The following is a 22741-nucleotide window of genomic DNA, read 5'->3' on the forward strand; positions in this document are numbered from 1 at the left end:
TAATTTTGATGTTCTGTCTTAATGCTATTTCAATCCTATCAATTGCCCAACTGTAATTTGTTCACCCAACACTTGTTATTGGAGAGTTACCACTAGTGTAGATAGCTGGGAACCCCGGTCCATCTTTCATCATCATATACTTGTTCTACATGACATTGGAAGTAGTATCAACTATTTTCTGGTGCCATTGCTCTCATATTACTGCTACTGCTGCTGTGTTACTGTTATTACTGCTCTCATATTACTCCTGCTTTCACATCACCCCTGTTACTAGTGCTTTTCCAGGTGCAGCTGAATTTGGCGACTCAGTTGTTAAGGCTTATAAGTATTCTTTACCTCCCCTTGTGTCGAATCGATAAATTTGAGTTTTACTTCCCTCGAAGACTGTTGCGATCCCCTATACTTGTGGGTTATCAAGACTATTTTCTGGCGCCGTTGCCGGGGAGGCATAGCTCTACTCATAAGTTCACCTGGGGAGTACACTCTACCTCTCTCTCTGTTTTATTTTATTTTGCTTTGCTTAGTTTACTTTTGTTTAGTTTATTTGTGCTTAGTTTATTTCTGTCTAGTTTTATTTTGCCTAGTTTACTTTTGTCTAGTTTGTTTTTGCTTTGTTTTACTTTTCCTATATACCCGAAAATCCATAAAAATTTGAAAAACCGAAAAATAAAAAACAGTTATTATGGGAGAACCTATAACCTATTTGGAGCTTATTGAATTATATAATAATTATAGAGAATCAAGAACGGGAAAAGTTATGAGTGCTATGATAGAAAAACTGAATACAATTGCTAAAATCTTGCTTAAACGCCATGATATAAACTGTTGCTCTAAACAGGATACTAAACATCTTAAATTTCATTGTGGCTTTAGTGAAGAAGTTTTAATTAAAAACTATAATTGGAATAGCTATATTCATCTTGGGTTCGAAGAGGTAGAACAATTTGTCATATTTATGGGAGCCTCTGAGATAGAATCCTTCATTGCTAAAAATTATGAAACTTGTGTTGTTTGTAAGGACCGTAAAGATTATGTCTCTTCTATCCTTAATTTTTGCATAGAAAGCTACAGTGATAATCCTTATATCATTGATTATAACGAGAGACACATTAATGCACAAGAATGCACTCACAATTTGCAGGAACCTGTGGAAGAAGAAATTGATGAACCTGGAAGCTCATTGGATGAAAAAGAGGAGGAAATTGATGAACCTGAAAGCTCATTGGATGAAAAAGAAGAGGAGAGTGATGAACAAAAGGAGGAAGAATGGATTAGCTACCCATGCCAACCTTCTAATGAGAGTAACTCTTTATCTCTTCCATTATTTGATTGTCCTCCATGCTTACCAAAGGAGGTGAATGTTATGTTCCTGTGGATTCTCTTGAAATATTACCTATGAGTAAAACTTGTGAGAATGATTATGCTACTGTTATCTATGATAATCCATGCTACTTTGATAAATCTTATGATAATGCTTTGTTTATGCCTGATGTCGAAATGCATGGTACTAAAGAGTTTTGCTTGGCAAAGGTTTATGATAAATCTCTAGATGATGGTCCTATGTTACTTGATACTATTAATTGTACTACTAATGAAAATGGGATTGGAGAGTTCTTGACTTTATCTATGAGTCCCATATCTTTTGAGATTGATCAATCATCTTGTTATATTATTGATAAAAGTGGTTTAGAAAGTTTTGATCCTAGTATTTTTGAGCTTGATAGAAATTATGTGTTTATGGATCATGAAAGACATGCTTTATGTGATAGTTATATTGTTGAGTTTATCCATGAAGCTACTGAAAATTATTATGAGAGAGGAAAATATGGTTGTAGAAATTTGCATGGTACTAAAACACCTCTCTATATGCTGAAAATTTTGAAGTTACTCTTGTTTTATCTTCTTATGCTTGCCACTTTGTTTTTCATGAATTTATTTGTGTACAAGATTCCTATGCATAGGAAGTGGGTTAGACTTAAATGTGTTTTGAACTTGCTTTTTGATGCTCTCTTTTGCTTCAACTCTCATCCTTATGTGAGCATCATTAAAATTGCTGAGCCCATCTTAATGGCTATAAAGAAAGCACTTCTTGGGAGATAACCCATGTCTTTATTTTGCTACTGTTTTGTCGTGTCTTGGAAGTTGTTACTACTGTAGCAACCTCTCCTTATCTTTATTTTATTGCATTGTTGTGCCAAGTGAAGTCTCTAATAGAAGGTTGATACTAGATTTGGATTTCTGCGCAGAAACAGATTTCTATCTGTCACGAATTTGGGCAGGGCTCTCTGTAGGTAACTCAGAAAAATCTGCCAATTTACGTGCGCGTTCCACAGATATGTACGCAACTTTCATTAGTTTTTAGTTTTCTGATTTGAGCAACGGAAGTACCGTTTAAAAATTCGTGTTTACTGGCTGTTCTGTTTTGACAGATTCTGTCTCTGTTTTTTGCATTGTCTCTTGTGGACTTTAAGTGAGGCTTTCTAGACGTGGAGAGCTGTAGCTAATGTTTTATTGAGTTCTTGCAATGTGTCACTACAGGGCTAAAGTGGATTAAAGTTTTTTGAGTACTAACCCCTCTAATGAAGTTTATGAGAAGTTTGGTGTGAAGGAAGTTTTCAAGGGTCAAGAGAGGAGGATGATATATGATCAAGAAGAGTGAAAAGCCTAAGCTTGGGGATGCCCCCGTGGTTCATCCCTGCATATTTCAAGAAGACTCAAGCGTCTAAGCTTGGGGATGCCCAAGGCATCCCCTTCTTCATCAACTTATCAGGTTTCTTCTATTGAAACTATATTTTTATTCGGTCACATCATATGTGCTTTTACTTAGAGCGTCTGTGTGTTTTTATTTTTGTTTGTGTTTGAATAAATTCGGATCCTAGCAATCCATGTGTGGGAGAGAGACACGCTCCGCTTTTTCATATGAACACTTGTGTTCTTCGCTCTTACTTTTAATGTTCAATGGTAAAAGTTGGAAGCTATTGCACTTATTGATATTTGGTTGGAAACAGAAAATGCTTCATATTGTCTTGAATAATTTGATAATTGGCAATTGTTTTGAGCTCTTAATTAGATCATGATTAAGCTCTTGCATCATGTAGTTTAAACCTATTAGTGGAGAAATACCGTAGAGCTTGTTGAAATTGGTTTGCATGATTGATCTCTCTAAGGTCTAGATATTTTCTGGTAAAAATGTTTGAGCAACAAGGAAGACAGTGTAGAGTTTTATAATGCTTGCAATATGTTCTTATGTAAGTTTTGTTGTACCGGTTCATACTTGTGTTTTCTTCAAACAACCTTGCTAGCCAAAGCCTTGTACTGAGAGGGAATACTTCTCGTGCATCCAAAACCTTGAGCCAAAACCTATGCCATTTGTGTCCACCATATCTACCTACTATGTGGTATTTCCTGCCATTCCAAGCAAATACTTCATGTGCTACCTTTAAACAATTCAAAAGCTATTATCTCTTATTTGTGTCAATGTTTTATAGCTCATGAGGAAGTATGTGGTGTTTTATCTTTCGATCTTGTCATTTACTTTTGACAGACTTTCACAATGGACTAGTGGCTTCATCCGCTTATCCAATAATTTTGCAAAAAGAGCTGGCGCGGGGTTCCCAGCCCCCAATTAATCAACCTTCATTAATAATTCTCTTCACATGTTTTGCTCTGATTCATCAGTAAGCAACTTAATTTTGCAAATAGACACTCCTTCATGGTATGTGAATGTTGGAAGGCACCCGAGGATTCGGTTAGCCATGGCTTGTGAAAGCAAAAGGTTGGGAGGAGTGTCAACCATAAATAAAACTAAAATACATGTGTAAACAAAAGAGAAGAGGGATGATCTACCTTGCTGGTAGAGATAACGTCCTTCATGGGAGCCGCTCTTGAAAGTCTGGTTGATAGGGTAGTTAGAGTACCCATTACCATTCGTTGACAACAACAAACACCTCTCAAAATTTTACTTTTATGCTCTCTATATGATTTCAAAACTTAAAAAGCTCTAGCACATGATTTAATCTCTGCTTCCCTCTGCGAAGGGCCTTTCTTTTACTTTACGTTGAGTCAGTTTACCTACTTCCTTTCATCTTAGAAGCAAACACTTGTGTCAACTGTGCATTGATTCTTACATACTTGCTTATTTGCATTCATCATATTACTTTATGTTGACAATTATCCATGAGATATGCATGTTGAAAGTTGAAAGCAACTGCTGAAACTTAAATCTTCCTCTGTGTTGCTTCAATGCCTTTACTTTGAATTTATTGCTTTATGAGTTAACTCTTATGCAAGACTTTTGATGCTTGTCTTGAAAGTACTATTCATGAAAAGTTTTGCTATATGTTATCTATTTGTTAGCAACTATAGATCATTGCCTTGAGTCACTTCATTCATCTCATATGCTTTATAATAGTATGATCAAGGTTATGTAAGTAGCATGTCACTACAGAAATTACTCTTTTTATCGTTTACCTACTCGAGGGCGAGCAGGAACTAAGCTTGGGGATGCTGATACGTCTCCAACGTACCTATAATTTCTGATGTTCCATGCTTGTTTTATGACAATACTTACATGTTTTGCTTGCACTTTATAATGTTTTTATGCATTTTCCGGACCTAACCTATTAACAAGATGCCGAAGTGCCAGTTCCTGTTTTCTGCTGTTTTTGGTTCCAGAAAGGCTGTTCGGGCAATATTCTCGGAATTCGACGAAACGAAGACCCAACATCTTATTTTTCCCGAAAGCATCCAGAACACCGAAGGAGAGTCGGAGAGGGGCCAGGGGCCACCACACAACATGGCGACGCGGCCCCAGGCCTGGCCGCGCCGGCCTACTGTAAGAGGCCCCAGGCACCCTCCGACTCCGTCTCTTCGCCTATATAAGCCCTTTCGACCTAAAAACGCGATACCGATTGACGAAACTCCAGAAAGACTCCAGGGGCGCCACCACCATCGCGAAACTCCAATTCGGGGGACAGAAGTCTCTGTTCCGGCACCCTGCCGGGACGGGGAAGTGCCCCCGGAAGCCATCTCCATCCATGCCACCGCCTCCATCATGCTCCGTGAGTAGTTCCCCCCATGGACTACGGGTTCTAGCTGTAGCTAGTTGGTATTCTCTCCCCCCATGTACTTCAATACAATGATCTCATGAGCTGCCTTACATGATTGAGATTCATCTGATGTAATCGGTGTTGTGTTTGTTGGGATCCGATGGATTGTTACATTATGATTAGTCTATCTATAAAGTTTGTGAAGTTATTGTTGCTGCAATCTTGTTATGCTTAATGCTTGTCACTAGGGCCCGAGTGGCATGATCTTAGATTTAAGCTCTATACTTATTGCTTAGATTGTATCTACAAGTTATATGCACATGTCTATGTCCGGAACCAAAGGCCCCAAAGTGACAGAAATTGGGACAACTGGAGGGGAAGGCTTAGATATGAGGATCACATGTTTTCACGGAGTGTTAATGCTTTGCTCCGGTGCTCTATTAAAAGGATTGCCTTAATTTCCAGTAGATTCCCTAGAGGCCCGGCTGCCACCGGCTGGTAGGACAAAAGATGTTGTACAAGTTTCTCATTGCGAGCACGTATGACTATATATGGGAAACATGCCTACATGATTAATAATCTTGATGTTCTGTCTTAATGCTATTTCAATCCTATCAATTGCCCAACTGTAATTTGTTCACCCAACCATTGTTATTGGAGAGTTACCACTAGTGTAGATAGCTGGGAACCCCGGTCCATCTTTCATCATCATATACTTGTTCTACATGACATTGGAAGTAGTATCAACTATTTTCTGGTGCCATTTCTCTCATATTATCGCTCTTTGTATTCTTGTTATTACTGCTCTCATATTACTCCTGCTTTCACATCACCCCTGTTACTAGTGCTTTTCCAGGTGCAGCTGAATTGACGACTCAGTTGTTAAGGCTTATAAGTATTCTTTACCTCCCCTTGTGTCGAATCAATAAATTTAGGTTTTTCTTCCCTCGAAGACTGTTGCGATCCCCTATACTTGTGGGTTATCAGGTCTCCCGACATCTTCGACCTAAAATTAATATCCATATAGTTAGTAACAGAAAAATTAACAAAATTTTCAGCATGAACCTTGCTAAAAATGGGACATAAGGAGTTACCAGAAATTTGACAAAATGGAAATTAATCGATATTTCGGTAAAACATATCGATACACGCCACGTAATCATCAATAGCAGCGTTACAACACAAGCAGTAAAATTAACGGGAAAATTTTGGCATGACCTTTGCTAAAAATGGGACATACCGATGTGCAAGAAATTTGCTGAAATGGAAATTAATCAAAATTTTGGCAAAACATCAACAACTCATATCCATATGCACCACGTAATCATCAATCGCAACATTACAACACAAGCAGTAAAAAATTAACGGAAAATTTTGGTATAACATTTGCTAAAAATGAGACATACGGAGTTGCCAGAATTTTTCCGAAATAGATATTAATCGACATTTCGATAAAAAATCAACAACTCATAATGATACACACCACACAATCATTTCATCGAGCGCGTTAAGGATGCACAGGATCATACCCGGAGGTGGATGGGCGAGCGCGGCGTGGGCAGTCGGCGTGTCGCTCGGGCGTGGTCGGCGGTGAGGTTGAGCCCGCGCGGCGTGGGCGGCGGCTCAACGGTGCTTGGCGCGGTCGGCGGTGAGGTGGCGTGGGCGGAGGGTCAACAACTCTGGCGCGGTCGGTGGTGAGGTCGAGGAGCGTCGGCGGAGAGATTGAAATCGAACAACTGGGTGAGCCTGGGGAAACTGCTTCGGCGTGGCGATTGAATTTTCTTAAGTGAAAATAATAGCAGCGGACCAAACGGGCACACGGCCCAGCGGCACGCTACTGATAATAGGGTAATAGCCGCGTGCTGCCTGGCTGGCACTCTGCAGCTAATTTCTTAGCCCAGACGCAGCCCGGTCCCACGTAAAAGTCGCGTGTGAAAAGTCTTGGCACGTGGCCGGTATGGCTATACTGGTCGTGTGCCATTTTTGAAAACACGACCATTAATAGCAACCACGCGTCCTCAGCAAGGTCTGCTGCCAATAAACTTACCCCTATAGCCATTTCCCTAGTAGCGTCGCAAATTTTGCAATAGATGTTGCCCCCACTTAAGGTGAGGAGATGACTATGTCCCTGCTTTCAGCAACCTAAGGGATATTGTATGCGGGAAACTAAAGACTTTCTCACGGAAGAGGTCCGTCTTCCTCATGAAGTGCCAGACGAACGCCTCTCGGGTCGCTCCCGAAACAGTAGCCCACCCGTCCAATCTTCGTCCTAGCTAGTGACGGTGGCGGCGCCCGTCCCGCCAAATGCTGGTGGGTAGGGAAGGCGCGCCCGGCTTTGTTTCCGAGCGGGGAGGCAAGGCGTTAGGCGGGTAGGGTAGTTTTGCGTGGAAGGCAGCGGGACGATGGATGCCGGTGGGGCAAACAGGACGTGTTGGGCGGCGTTCGCAAGACTGACGCTGACGCGAGTCCGATCTGGGCCCGGTCTAGGCCAAGAGGGTCGTGGTCGTCCCGCAAGTGCCACATTGTAGTCTAGAGGTCGCACGACATCAGCCTTGGTTGATCAATCCAGGGCTCGTCTGTAGTACCGACTGACGTGTGGCCTCGTATCGTTCTGCTTGCCTCCATGCTCTGCAACCTGTCTGGTTCTTCTTCTTTTCTCCAGCCGTTTGGTGGCGTGGTGGCTACACCTGTGGTATGAATAAAGGTGGCGGTCTCATGATCCCTCTCACGCCATGATGATGAATTGTTTGTTGCATGTCTTCTTTGATACGGTCGAAGTGTCCAGTTCCGGATTGGTTCCGCCCGCAAAATCCAATGGACTACATGTCGAAGATTGTTGGATTGGATGGTATTTGGTCTCACACAACCATCTTTTTCTGAAGAGGGAACGATGTGATGTTCTACGGCCTGTTACCATTGTGAGACATGTTTTTATTTTCGTGGTGAAGTCAGTGGCGGGGAATGGTTATATGGAAGCCAAGATCTGAGGATTGGTAATGGTGGTGATGAGGTTTTGGCTTGGTTATTCGTGACTCGGAGCGGCGGCATCGGCAAGTGTGAGATACAACACAAGAGAATTTCAGGGTTTAAAATTGCGGGATGAAAACCCAAGGCGTGCCCTTAATTGGTTGTACCTGGCAATTGCCTTGTTGAAGAATTATTTTGCGAGCATGGATTTTTTCCGAGTGAAACCCTATGATCCATGATCAGGGTGATGACGTCGCTTGTGCATAATTTTCCTTCTTGAAGGTGTCGCTTTTGGAGAAGATGAATTTCGGGTATTGTCTTGGTGGTGTTTGGTCTGCTGTTACAGGGAACAAATCACGGTAGCGGGACTTTTCTCTTATGTAATTCTTCTTGTTTTTTATCTGTGCATCTGTATTACCATTAAGGCACTACATTGTTGCAAATGCTAGGTGTAATTAGTATCATCACGATATTAATATATTCACTTTATCGAAAAAATACGTATTACAACAGAGGGGGTGTCACTTGATGAATCGTTAGATGACATAGAAAACTTTTAAAGGAGTTTTTTTTTCTTTTCCCTAAGTCCTTTCATCGGACTACTTAACTTATGGATTTGATAGGAATCAGGCGTCTAACTTTTAGTACGTCTAACTAGATTCTTTAGACATCGGATTTGTCTCATGATTCGTGATGATATGATAGTTGCAAGTGGGTTGCAACACTATTTTTCTAGTTGTGAATGGGTTTCAACAGAGACTTATCTAGTTGTAAGTAGGTTGCAACTGAGATTTCCCTAGTTGCATGTGGGTTACGACCGAGAGAAAATATCCACACCATTAAATTTACTTTAAGATTCGTGCTAGCCTATGAGCTGGATTTGATTTCAGTCCATCAAGACGAAGGGACACAAGAGATGACTAAACACGAGCTCGTCGTTGTACCTTTGAACCCCTAGTCTCGACCTAAACCTACCCTCCTTCAAGCTTCAGTATCCAGCAAGATGATCCTTCGCAGAAGCTATGAACGGCCAAATTCTAATTCAGTGAGAGTTATTTTTGGATGGGCCTGGTTCCTGGCGCGGACTCCTGGCCCATAAACGTGGAGTCCGATCCAGAGTCTAGACTCATCAGAAGTTCAGAACAAAACCTAAACTGGCAAGGGAAAGAAAAAATGGTGTGAGAAATATACTGTAAAGTTTTCGGCCATCCAAAGCAGTAACCGAAAATTGAGAAGCGCCATTGTCAAGCACAGAATCGATGTAATAGGAGGAGATGGGTCACCCACAAGTGTGAAGGAGGGACACCATCATCTATACCAGAACCACTATAGCAGGCGATGTAGAAGCAAGATGTGGCGATCGCCGTCTCGCGGAAAGAGGAAACAGCCGAGGAAGACGTACGACGACATGGGCGCACCGCCGGGCTGGGTTCCAGGCCATAGGACAACAACACCACACGCACGTCGCACGTACTCATCCAGGTGCAGTACTTCGCGGCCAAGCCATAGACGATCGTAAATCCGTGTCGACCGCGACGGCCGGAAAGCTCCGGCGACCTACTGACCGGTGCAATGCACGGCAAGTGGCCGTTTCTCGATCGAGAAAAATACACAGACCGGTGCAAGTGCACCTACAACACTGTTACCGAAAGCCCACGCCTGCAGCAAACAACACTGTCATTTTGACGACAGGCGCTAGCTGATGCACGTCTGGAAACGGTCGAGAGACGTCCATCTCGAGGCCTATCTCCGATCTGTATATGCAGTGCGGGCCGTCAGGTATCCGGCCAGATGCAGTGGCGATATATAGATCGACGGGATACGCTCGACGTATACTTCAGTTCAGGCCCGGGACTGGGCCCTGCTCGTGTGGTCGATGTACTGCATACTGTGGCCAGTTACAGTGACACAGTTATAGTATATGGATGGGTGATGATGATACCTGCAAATACATCCAATATGCGATACCAAATCCGTTGCTATGTTTGAAGAGTTCAGACTGCATGGGACAAAAAGATCGGGACATTTCCCTATGGGCGATCGCCTGTGCTCCGGTGTCCCCCCCCTGGCGAACGACGTTGGGGTGAAAAACACATTGACGGTCAAGATTACCCGATACCCCTTCGGCCTTGTGTATAGCGGGGCGCGCGGATGCGGTTGTACGGTATTCTGTACGTATACGGTTTGCGACGTGGCCAGCAACGTGGCAAGGAAGAGGAGGCGTCGGTGACGTGTAGTCAGACGTGGCTAGGGAGCGTAATCGTCGGGGAATATAAAAGCCTTCCTTTTGGCACGCCCGCTGCCATTTCCCCCCGTTCCCCATCTTCTCCCTCTCGCTCACTCCGCCAAAAAACCCGCCTCCCTCTCCCTCACTCCGCCCGCCGGTAGATTAGGTATTAGATCGTCGGCGATCCAGTAGATCCGTACGCGATGGATGCTGGGGGAGCTGCGGCGGAGGATGTGAAGACGGTGGCGGTGGTGGAAGTTGATCCATCGGCGCAGGCGGTTGGAGGGGAAAGCGCTGCTGGAGGGTCGGCGGTCGCTGCGAGGACCACCGCCGTGGAGTCCTCCATCATCCGGTCGGTGGTCGTCGGCACGGTGGTGGCGGCAACGGCCGATGTGGATGCGGGCGGAGATGTGGATGCGGGCGGAGATGCTGCCGCAGCCGTGAAGGTGGCGTCGGATCTTGTGGAGGAGGCTTCATCCTCCGCGGCGGTGAAGACGGTGGCTGATCTGGTGGCTGCGCCGGCTGCCGGCGACGTCAGTGAGGTGCAGGCGGACATGCAGATGGAGGTAAGTTCTCTGTCCCTTGTTTTTGCTTTCGATTAAGCGGGTCTACAGATGCATGGGGGGAGTGCCTTGGAGATGAGAATGACCTAGGAAGAACGATTGATTTTTATGTTTTTTAAATGCTGGACATCGATGGATCTTGGGCGTAGTCATTTTGCTGTAGAGATATCTTGCTATGCTGGTTAATATGATCGGATTTTTGTTGCAACAGAGATTTTTGTAGGTTTATATTGGGTTCTGAATGCAATAAATAACCTAGCCCGTTGTATTGATTCGTGATTGATGGTGGATATGAATTGCAATATGGGTTGTAAGTGAGAAAAAAACCAGTATTGTTGATTTGTTTCCTGATTTATGCTAGTTATGAGTTGCAATGTGGGTTAGAAGTAACATTTGGTGACATAAGAATTAACTTAAATTTTAGTAGACTCACAATTATTGAGACAGAAATATTAAATTGATCTATTCAATGCTTTGTGAACTCCTATCTAGATTAAGATATCATTAACTACATTTAAAAGCTTGATATTCATATGTTGCCTGGTACAAATAGCTTGAAATTAGAAAAATTAGTGATAGATAACTTGCTTGTATGAGCATACATGTTTGCAAAGTTAGCATTGACAAAGTGATGCAACTCTGTAGCAAATTTTAGCACTGATGGGCCAGTACCAATAATAACAAAATGAATTTTGTTCTTCCTTTCTTATTTGACAAGGGAAATTGTAGCACTGATGGGGCACTACCAATTAGCAAAATGAAGCTTGTTGACTTATTGCAGTTGTGATGCATTGCTTTGCATGATAATTCCCTTGTCAATGATAACTTTGCATGATCATGTAGTTTGTAGTATAATGTAACTTTGCATGATCAGGTAGTTCTGATGCATTGCTTAACAGAGCAGACAATATAATTCCCTTGTCAATGATAACTATGCATGATCAGGCAGACAATATAATTCCCTTGTCAAATCATGATCAGGCTAGGTGCTAGCATAATGTAACTATAAATATAATTCCCTTGTATGCATGATCAGGTAGTTTGGAGTATACATAAGATATAATGGAAGAATAATTAAGATGATCTATTTGGTATGCATAGTATTTGGATGTTATTTTCCTTAAGGTGATTACTGTGGTGACTTATGTTATTTCTATGCAGGCTGGTGAAGGTTCCAGGAAGCGGAAGCGCGAGGAGGAGCAGCATGTGCCTCCTCCAATCCAGGAGCTAGAGCCTGTCCCTCCTCCAATCCAGGAGGAGGAAGAACCTGTGCCAGCTCCACCAGTGCCAGCTCCACCAGTGCCAGCTCCACCAGTTCCAGCTCCACCAGTGCCAGCCCCAGCAGTGCCAGCTCCACCAGTGCCAGCTCCACCTGTCCCTGCTCCACCTGTGCCTGCTCCAGCAGTGCCTGCTCCACCTGTCCCTGCTCCATATGAGGAGTTACAGGATTCAGATGGCTCCCTGGAGGTGAGCTATACAAGTTGTTCTGTAGCATTGCTTGTATTTCATTGTGTTTGGTTTGTATCTTTAATCATAACTTGTACATTTTGTTGTTGTGCAGTATGACTCCCAGGATTCAGCCGAGTCCGTGGACAGCAGGAACATTGGATCCTTCAAGACCAAGCTGCTGCAGAAGCTGGATGCTGGGGCCTTCCCTTTCAAGAAGAGGGGGAAGTACTTCTGTCCATGGCACAAGGTGAAGCCCAGGGATGGGAAGCTTAATAGCCTGAGGCAGCACTGCGAGGAGCTATCCCAGACTGGCACCTCCAAGCAGATTAGGGCAGAGCATCATGGGCTTCTGTTGGTGCTTGCTATGGAGGATGCTTGAAGCCTAGCTCCTGTGGATGGTGGTTGCTCTGGTTGCTTTTGTTGATATGCTTTAGGTTTATGATGTTGGAACTACTGCTGCTTGTGGTGTTGAACAATGTTTGTTATGCTTTTGAACTGAGTTGTCAGACCATCTACTATAGTGATGGTCTTAATTACTGAATCTGTGTGGATCTATGTTGTGTGTTGAATTATTATGTAGGTTATGATGCTTAGCTCTGTGTTTCATTTGGAATGATGGTGGTTGCATGTTGCATTTATTTGTGAATGGAAGCACAGCTCAAGTTTAGCACAAGTTTGAAACATAAACAAAAAAACGTAATCCGTAATTGAAAACAAAAATATGCATGTCTTTCATTAACATGATGAGGGCGTTTCCTGAATCCTAGTGTATTAGTAGTGACAAATTTGCATCTAGATGGTTAGGTAACATGGCTGTGGATTTACTGATATACTAGCACACTATGAGTAATGCAAATTTAAATTTAATCCAAGTTAAATATTACAACAAATCATCGAAATATAGGAGCACATCAGCTGATATACTAGCACACTATGAGTAATGCAAATTTAAATTTAATCCAAGTTAAATATTACAACAAATCATCGAAATATAGGAGCACATCAGCAACAAATCATCCAAATATTAGAGCAGATCAGCAACAGTCCTTGGCTGTAAATATAGTAGAGCAAAGGGAAGTGTTTGGACGGAGGGGTTTTCGGAGGAAAAGAGGGGGTAATTCATGAAAAATGACAAAACCACCATGGAATTGGCCAAGATTTGGCACAATTGTGAAGCTTGTGATGTGAAACCTTGGTTGCTCATTGTTTTCCCATTTTGGAGTTGGCACATGGTGGCCCCATGGTGTAGATGTGTCGATAGAGGGGTTTCCGGAGGAAAAGAGGGGGAAATTCATGAAAAATGACCAAACCAACATGGAATTGGCCAAGATTTGGCACACTTGTGAACCTTGTGATGTGAAACCTTGGTTGCTCACTGTTTTCCCATTTTGGAGTTGGCACCATGGTGGCCCCATGGTGTAGATGTGTCGATAGAGGGGTTTTCGGAGGAAATGAGGGGGTAATTCATGAAAAATGACCAAACCAACATGGAATTGGCCAAGATTTGGCACAATTGTGAAGCTTGTGATGTGAAACCTTGGTTGCTCATTGTTTTCCCATTTTGGAGTTGGCACCATGGTGGCCCCATGGTGTAGATGTGTCGATAGAGGGGTTTACGGAGGAAATGAGGGGGAAATTCATGAAAAATGACCAAACCAACATGGAATTGGCCAAGATTTGGCACACTTGTGAACCTTGTGATGTGAAACCTTGGTTGCTCAGTGTTTTCCCATTTTGGAGTTGGCACCATGGTGGCCCCATGGTGTAGATGTGTCGATAGAGGGGTTTCCGGAGGAAATGAGGGGGTAATTCATGAAAAATGACCAAACCAACATGGAATTGGCCAAGATTTGGCACAATTGTGAAGCTTGTGATGTGAAACCTTGGTTGCTCATTGTTTTCCCATTTTGGAGTTGGCACCATGGTGGCCCCATGGTGTAGATGTGTCGATAGAGGGGTTTTCGGAGGAAATGAGGGGGTAATTCATGAAAAATGACCAAACCACCATGGAATTGGCCAAGATTTGGCACACTTGTGAACCTTGTGATGTGAAACCTTGGTTGCTCACTGTTTTCCCATTTTGGAGTTGGCACCATGGTGGCCCCATGGTGTAGATGTGTCGATAGAGGGGTTTCCGGAGGAAAAGAGGGGGAAATTCATGAAAAATGACCAAACCAACATGGAATTGGCCAAGATTTGGCACACTTGTGAACCTTGTGATGTGAAACCTTGGTTGCTCAGTGTTTTCCCATTTTGGAGTTGGCACCATGGTGGCCCCATGGTGTAGATGTGTCGATAGAGGGGTTTTCGGAGGAAATGAGGGGGAAATTCATGAAAAATGACCAAACCACCATGGAATTGGCCAAGATTTGGCACAATTGTGAAGCTTGTGATGTGAAACCTTGGTTGCTCATTGTTTTCCCATTTTGGAGTTGGCACCATGGTGGCCCCATGGTGTAGATGTGTCGATAGAGGGGTTTCCGGAGGAAATGAGGGGGAAATTCATGAAAAATGACCAAACCAACATGGAATTGGCCAAGATTTGGCACACTTGTGAACCTTGTGATGTGAAACCTTGGTTGCTCATTGTTTTCCCATTTTGGAGTTGGCACCATGGTGGCCCCATGGTGTAGATGTGTCGATAGAGGGGTTTCCGGAGGAAATGAGGGGGTAATTCATGAAAAATGACCAAACCAACATGGAATTGGCCAAGATTTGGCACAATTGTGAAGCTTGTGATGTGAAACCTTGGTTGCTCACTGTTTTCCCATTTTGGAGTTGGCACCATGGTGGCCCCATGGTGTAGATGTGTCGATAGAGGGGTTTTCGGAGGAAATGAGGGGGTAATTCATGAAAAATGACCAAACCACCATGGATTGGGCCAAGATTTGGCACACTTGTGAACCTTGTGATGTGAAACCTTGGTTGCTCATTGTTTTCCCATTTTGGAGTTGGCACCATGGTGGCCCCATGGTGTAGATGTGTCGATAGAGGGGTTTCCGGAGGAAATGAGGGGGAAATTCATGAAAAATGACCAAACCAACATGGAATTGGCCAAGATTTGGCACACTTGTGAACCTTGTGATGTGAAACCTTGGTTGCTCATTGTTTTCCCATTTTGGAGTTGGCACCATGGTGGCCCCATGGTGTAGATGTGTCGATAGAGGGGTTTTCGGAGGAAATGAGGGGGTAATTCATGAAAAATGACCAAACCACCATGGATTGGGCCAAGATTTGGCACACTTGTGAACCTTGTGATGTGAAACCTTGGTTGCTCACTGTTTTCCCATTTTGGAGTTGGCACCATGGTGGCCCCATGGTGTAGATGTGTCGATAGAGGGGTTTCCGGAGGAAAAGAGGGGGAAATTCATGAAAAATGACCAAACCAACATTGAATTGGCCAAGATTTGGCACACTTGTGAACCTTGTGATGTGAAACCTTGGTTGCTCAGTGTTTTCCCATTTTGGAGTTGGCACCATGGTGGCCCCATGGTGTAGATGTGTCGATAGAGGGGTTTTCGGAGGAAATGAGGGGGAAATTCATGAAAAATGACCAAACCACCATGGAATTGGCCAAGATTTGGCACAATTGTGAAGCTTGTGATGTGAAACCTTGGTTGCTCATTGTTTTCCCATTTTGGAGTTGGCACCATGGTGGCCCCATGGTGTAGATGTGTCGATAGAGGGGTTTCCGGAGGAAATGAGGGGGAAATTCATGAAAAATGACCAAACCAACATGGAATTGGCCAAGATTTGGCACACTTGTGAACCTTGTGATGTGAAACCTTGGTTGCTCATTGTTTTCCCATTTTGGAGTTGGCACCATGGTGGCCCCATGGTGTAGATGTGTCGATAGAGGGGTTTCCGGAGGAAATGAGGGGGTAATTCATGAAAAATGACCAAACCAACATGGAATTGGCCAAGATTTGGCACAATTGTGAAGCTTGTGATGTGAAACCTTGGTTGCTCACTGTTTTCCCATTTTGGAGTTGGCACCATGGTGGCCCCATGGTGTAGATGTGTCGATAGAGGGGTTTTCGGAGGAAATGAGGGGTAAGTCATGAAAAATGACCAAACCACCATGGATTGGGCCAAGATTTGGCACACTTGTGAACCTTGTGATGTGAAACCTTGGTTGCTCATTGTTTTCCCATTTTGGAGTTGGCACCATGGTGGCCCCATGGTGTAGATGTGTCGATAGAGGGGTTTTCGGAGGAAATGAGGGGGAAATTCATGAAAAATGACCAAACCAACATGGAATTGGCCAAGATTTGGCACACTTGTGAACCTTGTGATGTGAAACCTTGGTTGCTCATTGTTTTCCCATTTTGGAGTTGGCACCATGGTGGCCCCATGGTGTAGATGTGTCGATAGAGGGGTTTTCGGAGGAAATGAGGGGGTAATTCATGAAAAATGACCAAACCACCATGGATTGGGCCAAGATTTGGCACACTTGTGAACCTTGTGATGTGAAACCTTGGTTGCTCACTGTTTTCCCATTTTGGAGTTGGCACCATGGTGGCCCCATGGTGTAGATGTGTCGATAGAGGGGTTTCCGGAGGAAAAGAGGGGGAAATTCATGAAAAATGACCAAACCAACATGGAATTGGCCAAGATTTGGCACACTTGTGAACCTTGTGATGTGAAACCTTGGTTGCTCAGTGTTTTCCCATTTTGGAGTTGGCACCATGGTGGCCCCATGGTGTAGATGTGTCGATAGAGGGGTTTTCGGAGGAAATGAGGGGGAAATTCATGAAAAATGACCAAACCACCATGGAATTGGCCAAGATTTGGCACAATTGTGAAGCTTGTGATGTGAAACCTTGGTTGCTCATTGTTTTCCCATTTTGGAGTTGGCACCATGGTGGCCCCATGGTGTAGATGTGTCGATAGAGGGGTTTCGGGAGGAAATGAGGGGGAAATTCATGAAAAATGACCAAACCAACATGGAATTGGCCAAGATTTGGCACACTTGTGAACCTTGTGATGTGAAACCTTGGTTGCTCATTGTTTTCCCATTTTGGAGTTGGAACCATGGTGGCCCCATGGTGTAGATGTGTCGATAGAGGGGTTTCCGGAGGAAATGAGGGGGTAATTCATGAAAAATGACCAAACCAACATGGAATTGGCCAAGATTTGGCACAATTGTGAAGCTTGTGATGTGAAACCTTGGTTGCTCACTGTTTTCCCATTTTGGAGTTGGCACCATGGTGGCCCCATGGTGTAGATGTGTCGATAGAGGGGTTTTCGGAGGAAATGAGGGGGTAATTCATGAAAAATGACCAAACCACCATGGATTGGGCCAAGATTTGGCACACTTGTGAACCTTGTGATGTGAAACCTTGGTTGCTCATTGTTTTCCCATTTTGGAGTTGGCACCATGGTGGCCCCATGGTGTAGATGTGTCGATAGAGGGGTTTCCGGAGGAAATGAGGGGGAAATTCATGAAAAATGACCAAACCAACATGGAATTGGCCAAGATTTGGCACACTTGTGAACCTTGTGATGTGAAACCTTGGTTGCTCATTGTTTTCCCATTTTGGAGTTGGCACCATGGTGGCCCCATGGTGTAGATGTGTCGATAGAGGGGTTTTCGGAGGAAATGAGGGGGTAATTCATGAAATATTGAATTCCTCTTCATCTGTATTTCCGCTTTCGTACTCCATTGAACTTGCACTCAAATCTGAAACGTCCATCGCCTGTTCAAAGTAACAACCAAAATAAGTACATCTCAAAAAAGGAGCTCCAAACCCAAACCCTAACATCTACCAAATCATGAACATGCAATTACTTTGTACAATCAATTACCTACCACGAACGAACAATGATCCGCCAAACCCTAACGCCGCCTCTAGCAGCAGGAACAACCCGCGTGCGATCCTTGCCCAGCCTCCTCGTCGCCGGATCCACCTCCCGCCTCCACGTCCGACCTTGCACAGCCTCCTCGTCGCAGGATCCGCTTCCCGCTCCACGTCCGACCTTGCCCCAGACTCCTCGTAGCCGGATCCGCCTCCCGCCTCCACGTCCGACCTTGCCCAGACTCCTCGTCGCCGTGCGCTACGCCTTGCCGCCCCAACGTCGTCCTCCCTGCCGTCTCCCTCCCGATGGACAGAACCTTCCAAACCCAAACGAGGACGAGCTATGGCGCACACGAAGGAAACCGCTACGCCTTGCCGTTCCCAACGTCGTCGTCCCTGCCGTCTCACTCCCGATACAACCTCTCAAACCCTAAGGAGAACCAGCAATGGCGCACACGCAAGGATTCGAATCTTTCCCCGTAACCACCGCCTATCGCCGGCATCAACTCCACCTGATCGACGTAATTATCGGGTCCAACTCCAATTCTAATGACGTGGGGCCGGCGGAAACCGTCTTCACCTAAGATACGTACAATATCTACGTGGCATCCGATCATCTATGTGGAAAATGACGTGGAGTATAATTATACGCGACTAATACGGCCCCACCGTCTCCAACGGGTATCCCACCTGAACGTCGTTCACCAGGGGGGGGACACCGGAGCACACCCCATGGGCGATACAGCCAAGATTTCCCAACTGTATACACTTTTCTTTTTCGCAGAGACAAGTCATCTCCCGTACTGTACACCAATGATAGTATTCCTTGTCTCAAATACGTGTATACATGGGTGCCAAATAGGATCGAGTACTGTGCAACTATTACACCCGCGAATGTGTAATGCATATACTCCTCTCAAAAAATGTGTTTATCACCCTACGTGCACTGATACTGCACGCAGAATATATGTGCCAAATAATTGTGAACTGGTGACGGGTGACTCTTCAGTCCTGTTCAGTCGACATGGCAAGAAGCCAAAAACTAAGCATCTTATGTACCATCCCATCCCTCAATCACGAGGGATACATATACAGAGTATAGCGTATGACGACCCCGGTGTCACTCTAGAGCCAATTAACACGGGTCAAGACGAACTATTGTACACCGACGAATGGTGCGAGTCTGCTTGTCAAAACATATTAGTCAGCAGCATGTACCTCGATAGTCCACCCCGCGGGCGTGTTAAAGCCGTCACAACTACATGATAGCATATCACTGATGAGATCTTGCGGCGTAGGAGGCCATGACGTAGATCTGGCGGCGCGAGGGGCTCCGATGATGGTGACATGTGGCGGTGCATGTGCCTAGCTGGCGAATAGAAGTGTCGGCAGGGTCCACTTCGATGTCGACACATGTGGCAGGCCGACGATCTGATCTTGCGGCTCGAAGAATTCCAATGATGAGGGCATGTCACGGCACCTATGCTCAGACGATGATGGAGTTGGCACCGAGAGGAGACCTGCGGGTGGTTGTCGCTTGGCCCAAACATAGTTTAGTTTAGGGATGTTATGGTAGTTTTTGAAAACCTTGTGTTGCTGAACCTAGTTACTATCTTATCTGAGCTTATATGTTGTCAACAGGTTTCTCGAGTTTGATCGATGTTATGATTCTAAGTTTGGTAACAATTTGGCTACAAGATTTGAACCGGGGATAAAAGATTTGCAATCCATCTCTTGCCTCTTGGCAATGCTAGCAAACAATATTTTTTCGACAAAGGATGCTTTATTACTTCAAGAAGCAATTACATCCAGCCTCTGCATAACCAGGATGCACACAGCCGTTTGTTGTCTCACGAGTCCAAAGTTACGAAAACAAAAAGGCGAAATACATATCGGAACGATGAATCATATGACGCCTAAGATGTAGGTGGAGCTACTATCCGAAGACTATGCTGCCACCCATGTAGGGAAAAAGTATCCCTCGCCGTATCCTCCAACCGTGTACAGACCTCCGTAAATAGGTCTCGGTTCTCCGCACGCTGAAGAGGTAACCACGAACGGAGAATACATGTGCATCTGTAGATGACCTGCAACAAAGAGCAATTTTTGTCATTAAAGATCTTGTCATTTCTACATAGCCAGAGCGCCCAGATAACTGCTAACGCCCCCATCCTAAGAAGCATTTTAAACCTTGAGTTAATACCATGAAGCCAATTGCCAAAGACATTAGCGACACTAGTCGGCGGATACAAGGTAGACGCTACTTGGATGACTGACCATATAGATCTCGCAAACTGGCACTGGAAGAATAAATGTTTGATGGTTTCATCATGATGACAAAAGACACATCGTGTACTTCCGTGCCAATTCCGCTTAACAAGATTGTCTTTGGTGAGTATGACCCCGCGACGAAGGTACCATCCAATTTTTTTTATTTTTAATGGTATCTTCATCTTCCAATTTTTTTTTTATTATCAACTGGTAATTCAGAAAGCAGGATCGCATTGTATAAAGATTTTACAGAAAAAGTACCATCTACATGGAGGTTCCATCGAAATTCATCTGGCTCTGGCGATAACTGAATATCTCCAAGCCGCTGAATTAGACTGTTCCATGCCACAAGTCTTTGTCCTAGTAAAACCCGTCTGAATGTCACATTCGGAGGTGAAGTAGCCATTACAGTTGCAATGGTATCACCTTGTCGACGTGCAATTCTATACAAAGCGGGATACTGTTCACTTAGAGGTGCATTGTCTAGCCAAGCATCCTCCCAGAACCGTATCTGTGCTAGCAAACAATATGGGTTTGGTAGAATTTTGGATACAATCCTACTTATCTTTCCCAATATGATTGAAAGAATCTGGTTATGCCTTTTCTCTAGTTTTGATTATTCTCCTGTATAGGTTCTACCATAATGTACAAGAAATTTTAACAAAATAACGGAAAAATATTTGTCATGTTCATTAAGTAAGGAGAGAGTTAGATACATATTCGACAAACGGCCCACGGCCAAAACAAAGACTGCTCTCCTGAGATAAAATTCCCTAAGTGCCTAGCACCGCCCAAGTAACAACCTCATCTTTCATTTATTGTAGTACAACGGACGGAAGGGAAGCTATGTTTTGGAAAACCCTCACATTTCTCTCATTCCACAAGGTGCAAGTGACAAGCATCATCATGGATGTGGTCACATTCCTCAGAGTCACCAGCTTTAGTACAAGCGTAATCCACCACTATTCCATTATGTTATCATATGCATGACACTCCTCCGGCCAAAAAAAAGGCATCCCAAACCAATCGGAGGTTAGGTTTCAAATTCAAAAGGAGTAACGACATTGCAAAGGCAAGTGGGCCACCATCTCTGGAGAGTGCTTCTAAAGGGCACTTGCCACAGTTAGGCCGAAAAGTATCTCATTCCGTTTCTGGCGGCGTACAAAGCCACCATCTCCGAAGGTGGGGTCAGTGTACCATATTCAGTGGTGTCACCGATTTGGTCCCCCTGCTGGCCAATTGGCCACACCAGGAATTTCAGCAACTAATCCAGGTTGTAAAATCTTGTGCCAACTAAAGATCCTATATAAATAAATAAAAAATCATTTGGCATGCCCAACATGGAATCATTCCTATAGAATGTGTACTAGCCAACAGCCACATTGGAACTTCAGGTGAATGTCTGATTTGCAACCAAGGACCTCAAGATGTTATGCACTTATTGTTTCTTTGCCCCACAGCGCAAGAACTTTGGATGAATCTGGGCCTTCTTGATAGCATACAAGATTTAGTTCAGGTTGATCACTCTGCCTCATCTGTAATAGAACACCTGATAACAACGCAAGATAACTCAATTCAAGACTTCAATGGTGTTGGTATGGAAGAGGTTATATCAATCACTAGTTTGTACCTTTGGTGGATCCGTCGTAGAGGCACCCGTGACGAAATTGTTCCTCCGATGTACAAGTGTAAAATATCAATCCTAGATATGGCGGCGAATACAGCAAAGGCGTATGTACGTTGAACTACTAGTAGGGATAAATGAACTAAACTTGGTCCTCGTGAGGTAAAACTGAATGTCGATGAATCTTTTCACGAGGATGTTTTTGCAGGAGCAACTGGAGCTATTCTTTGAGACTTCAAGGGTTCCTTTGTGGTGAGCAACTTCTAGTTACCTTCCACATGTTGCATCTTCCGCGATGATGGAAGCTTTGGCGATGCGAAAAGGTCTCTTGTTGGCGAATAGGACTCCACATAAGTTATCCAAGCATGCACATGAGAGAAGGTCTCTTGTTGGCGAATAGGACTCCACATAAGTTATCCAATCATGGTGGGATGTTTCAACAATGGTGTTTGTTGATTGTGTCTACTTAGTTTCGAGTATAGGCAAGCTATCTTTAATTATATCCCGAGGGGAGCAAATGAGGTGGTGCCGGAGCTAGCTAGAAATAGTTTCGATAATAAGAACTCTTGTGATTGGGTGTGTGAGGGTGCTAGCTTTTTGGTTCCTAAATTGATAAACGATGTAATTTGTGTTGATGATTAATAAAGCTCACAACAAAATTATGTTGTCTCCCTAAAGAAAGTTATCAATGGTGGGTTGTTTTAGCCATCACTTATAGGGTTAGGGTTTGTGTGCATTTGTGAGCGGAGAGACCACAAGTTTATTTTTCTGTTGTGTAAGAAAAAAAGTAGTTC

General features: G+C 44.1%; 1 protein-coding gene across 1 annotated transcript; it reads left to right on the forward strand.

Annotated features, from left to right (window-relative positions):
• Window positions 1–11165: 11165 nt before the first annotated feature.
• On the forward strand, window positions 11166–12892 carry LOC127330834 (uncharacterized). Its single transcript, XM_051356915.1, has 2 exons — window positions 11166–12272; window positions 12367–12892. Exons 1-2 carry the CDS (start codon window positions 11961–11963, stop codon window positions 12631–12633), a joined length of 579 nt encoding a protein of 192 aa, XP_051212875.1. The 5' UTR covers window positions 11166–11960; the 3' UTR covers window positions 12634–12892.
• Window positions 12893–22741: the final 9849 nt, after the last annotated feature.

This window comes from Lolium perenne, chromosome 2 (assembly GCF_019359855.2).
Source record: "Lolium perenne isolate Kyuss_39 chromosome 2, Kyuss_2.0, whole genome shotgun sequence".
NCBI lineage: Eukaryota > Viridiplantae > Streptophyta > Magnoliopsida > Poales > Poaceae > Lolium > Lolium perenne.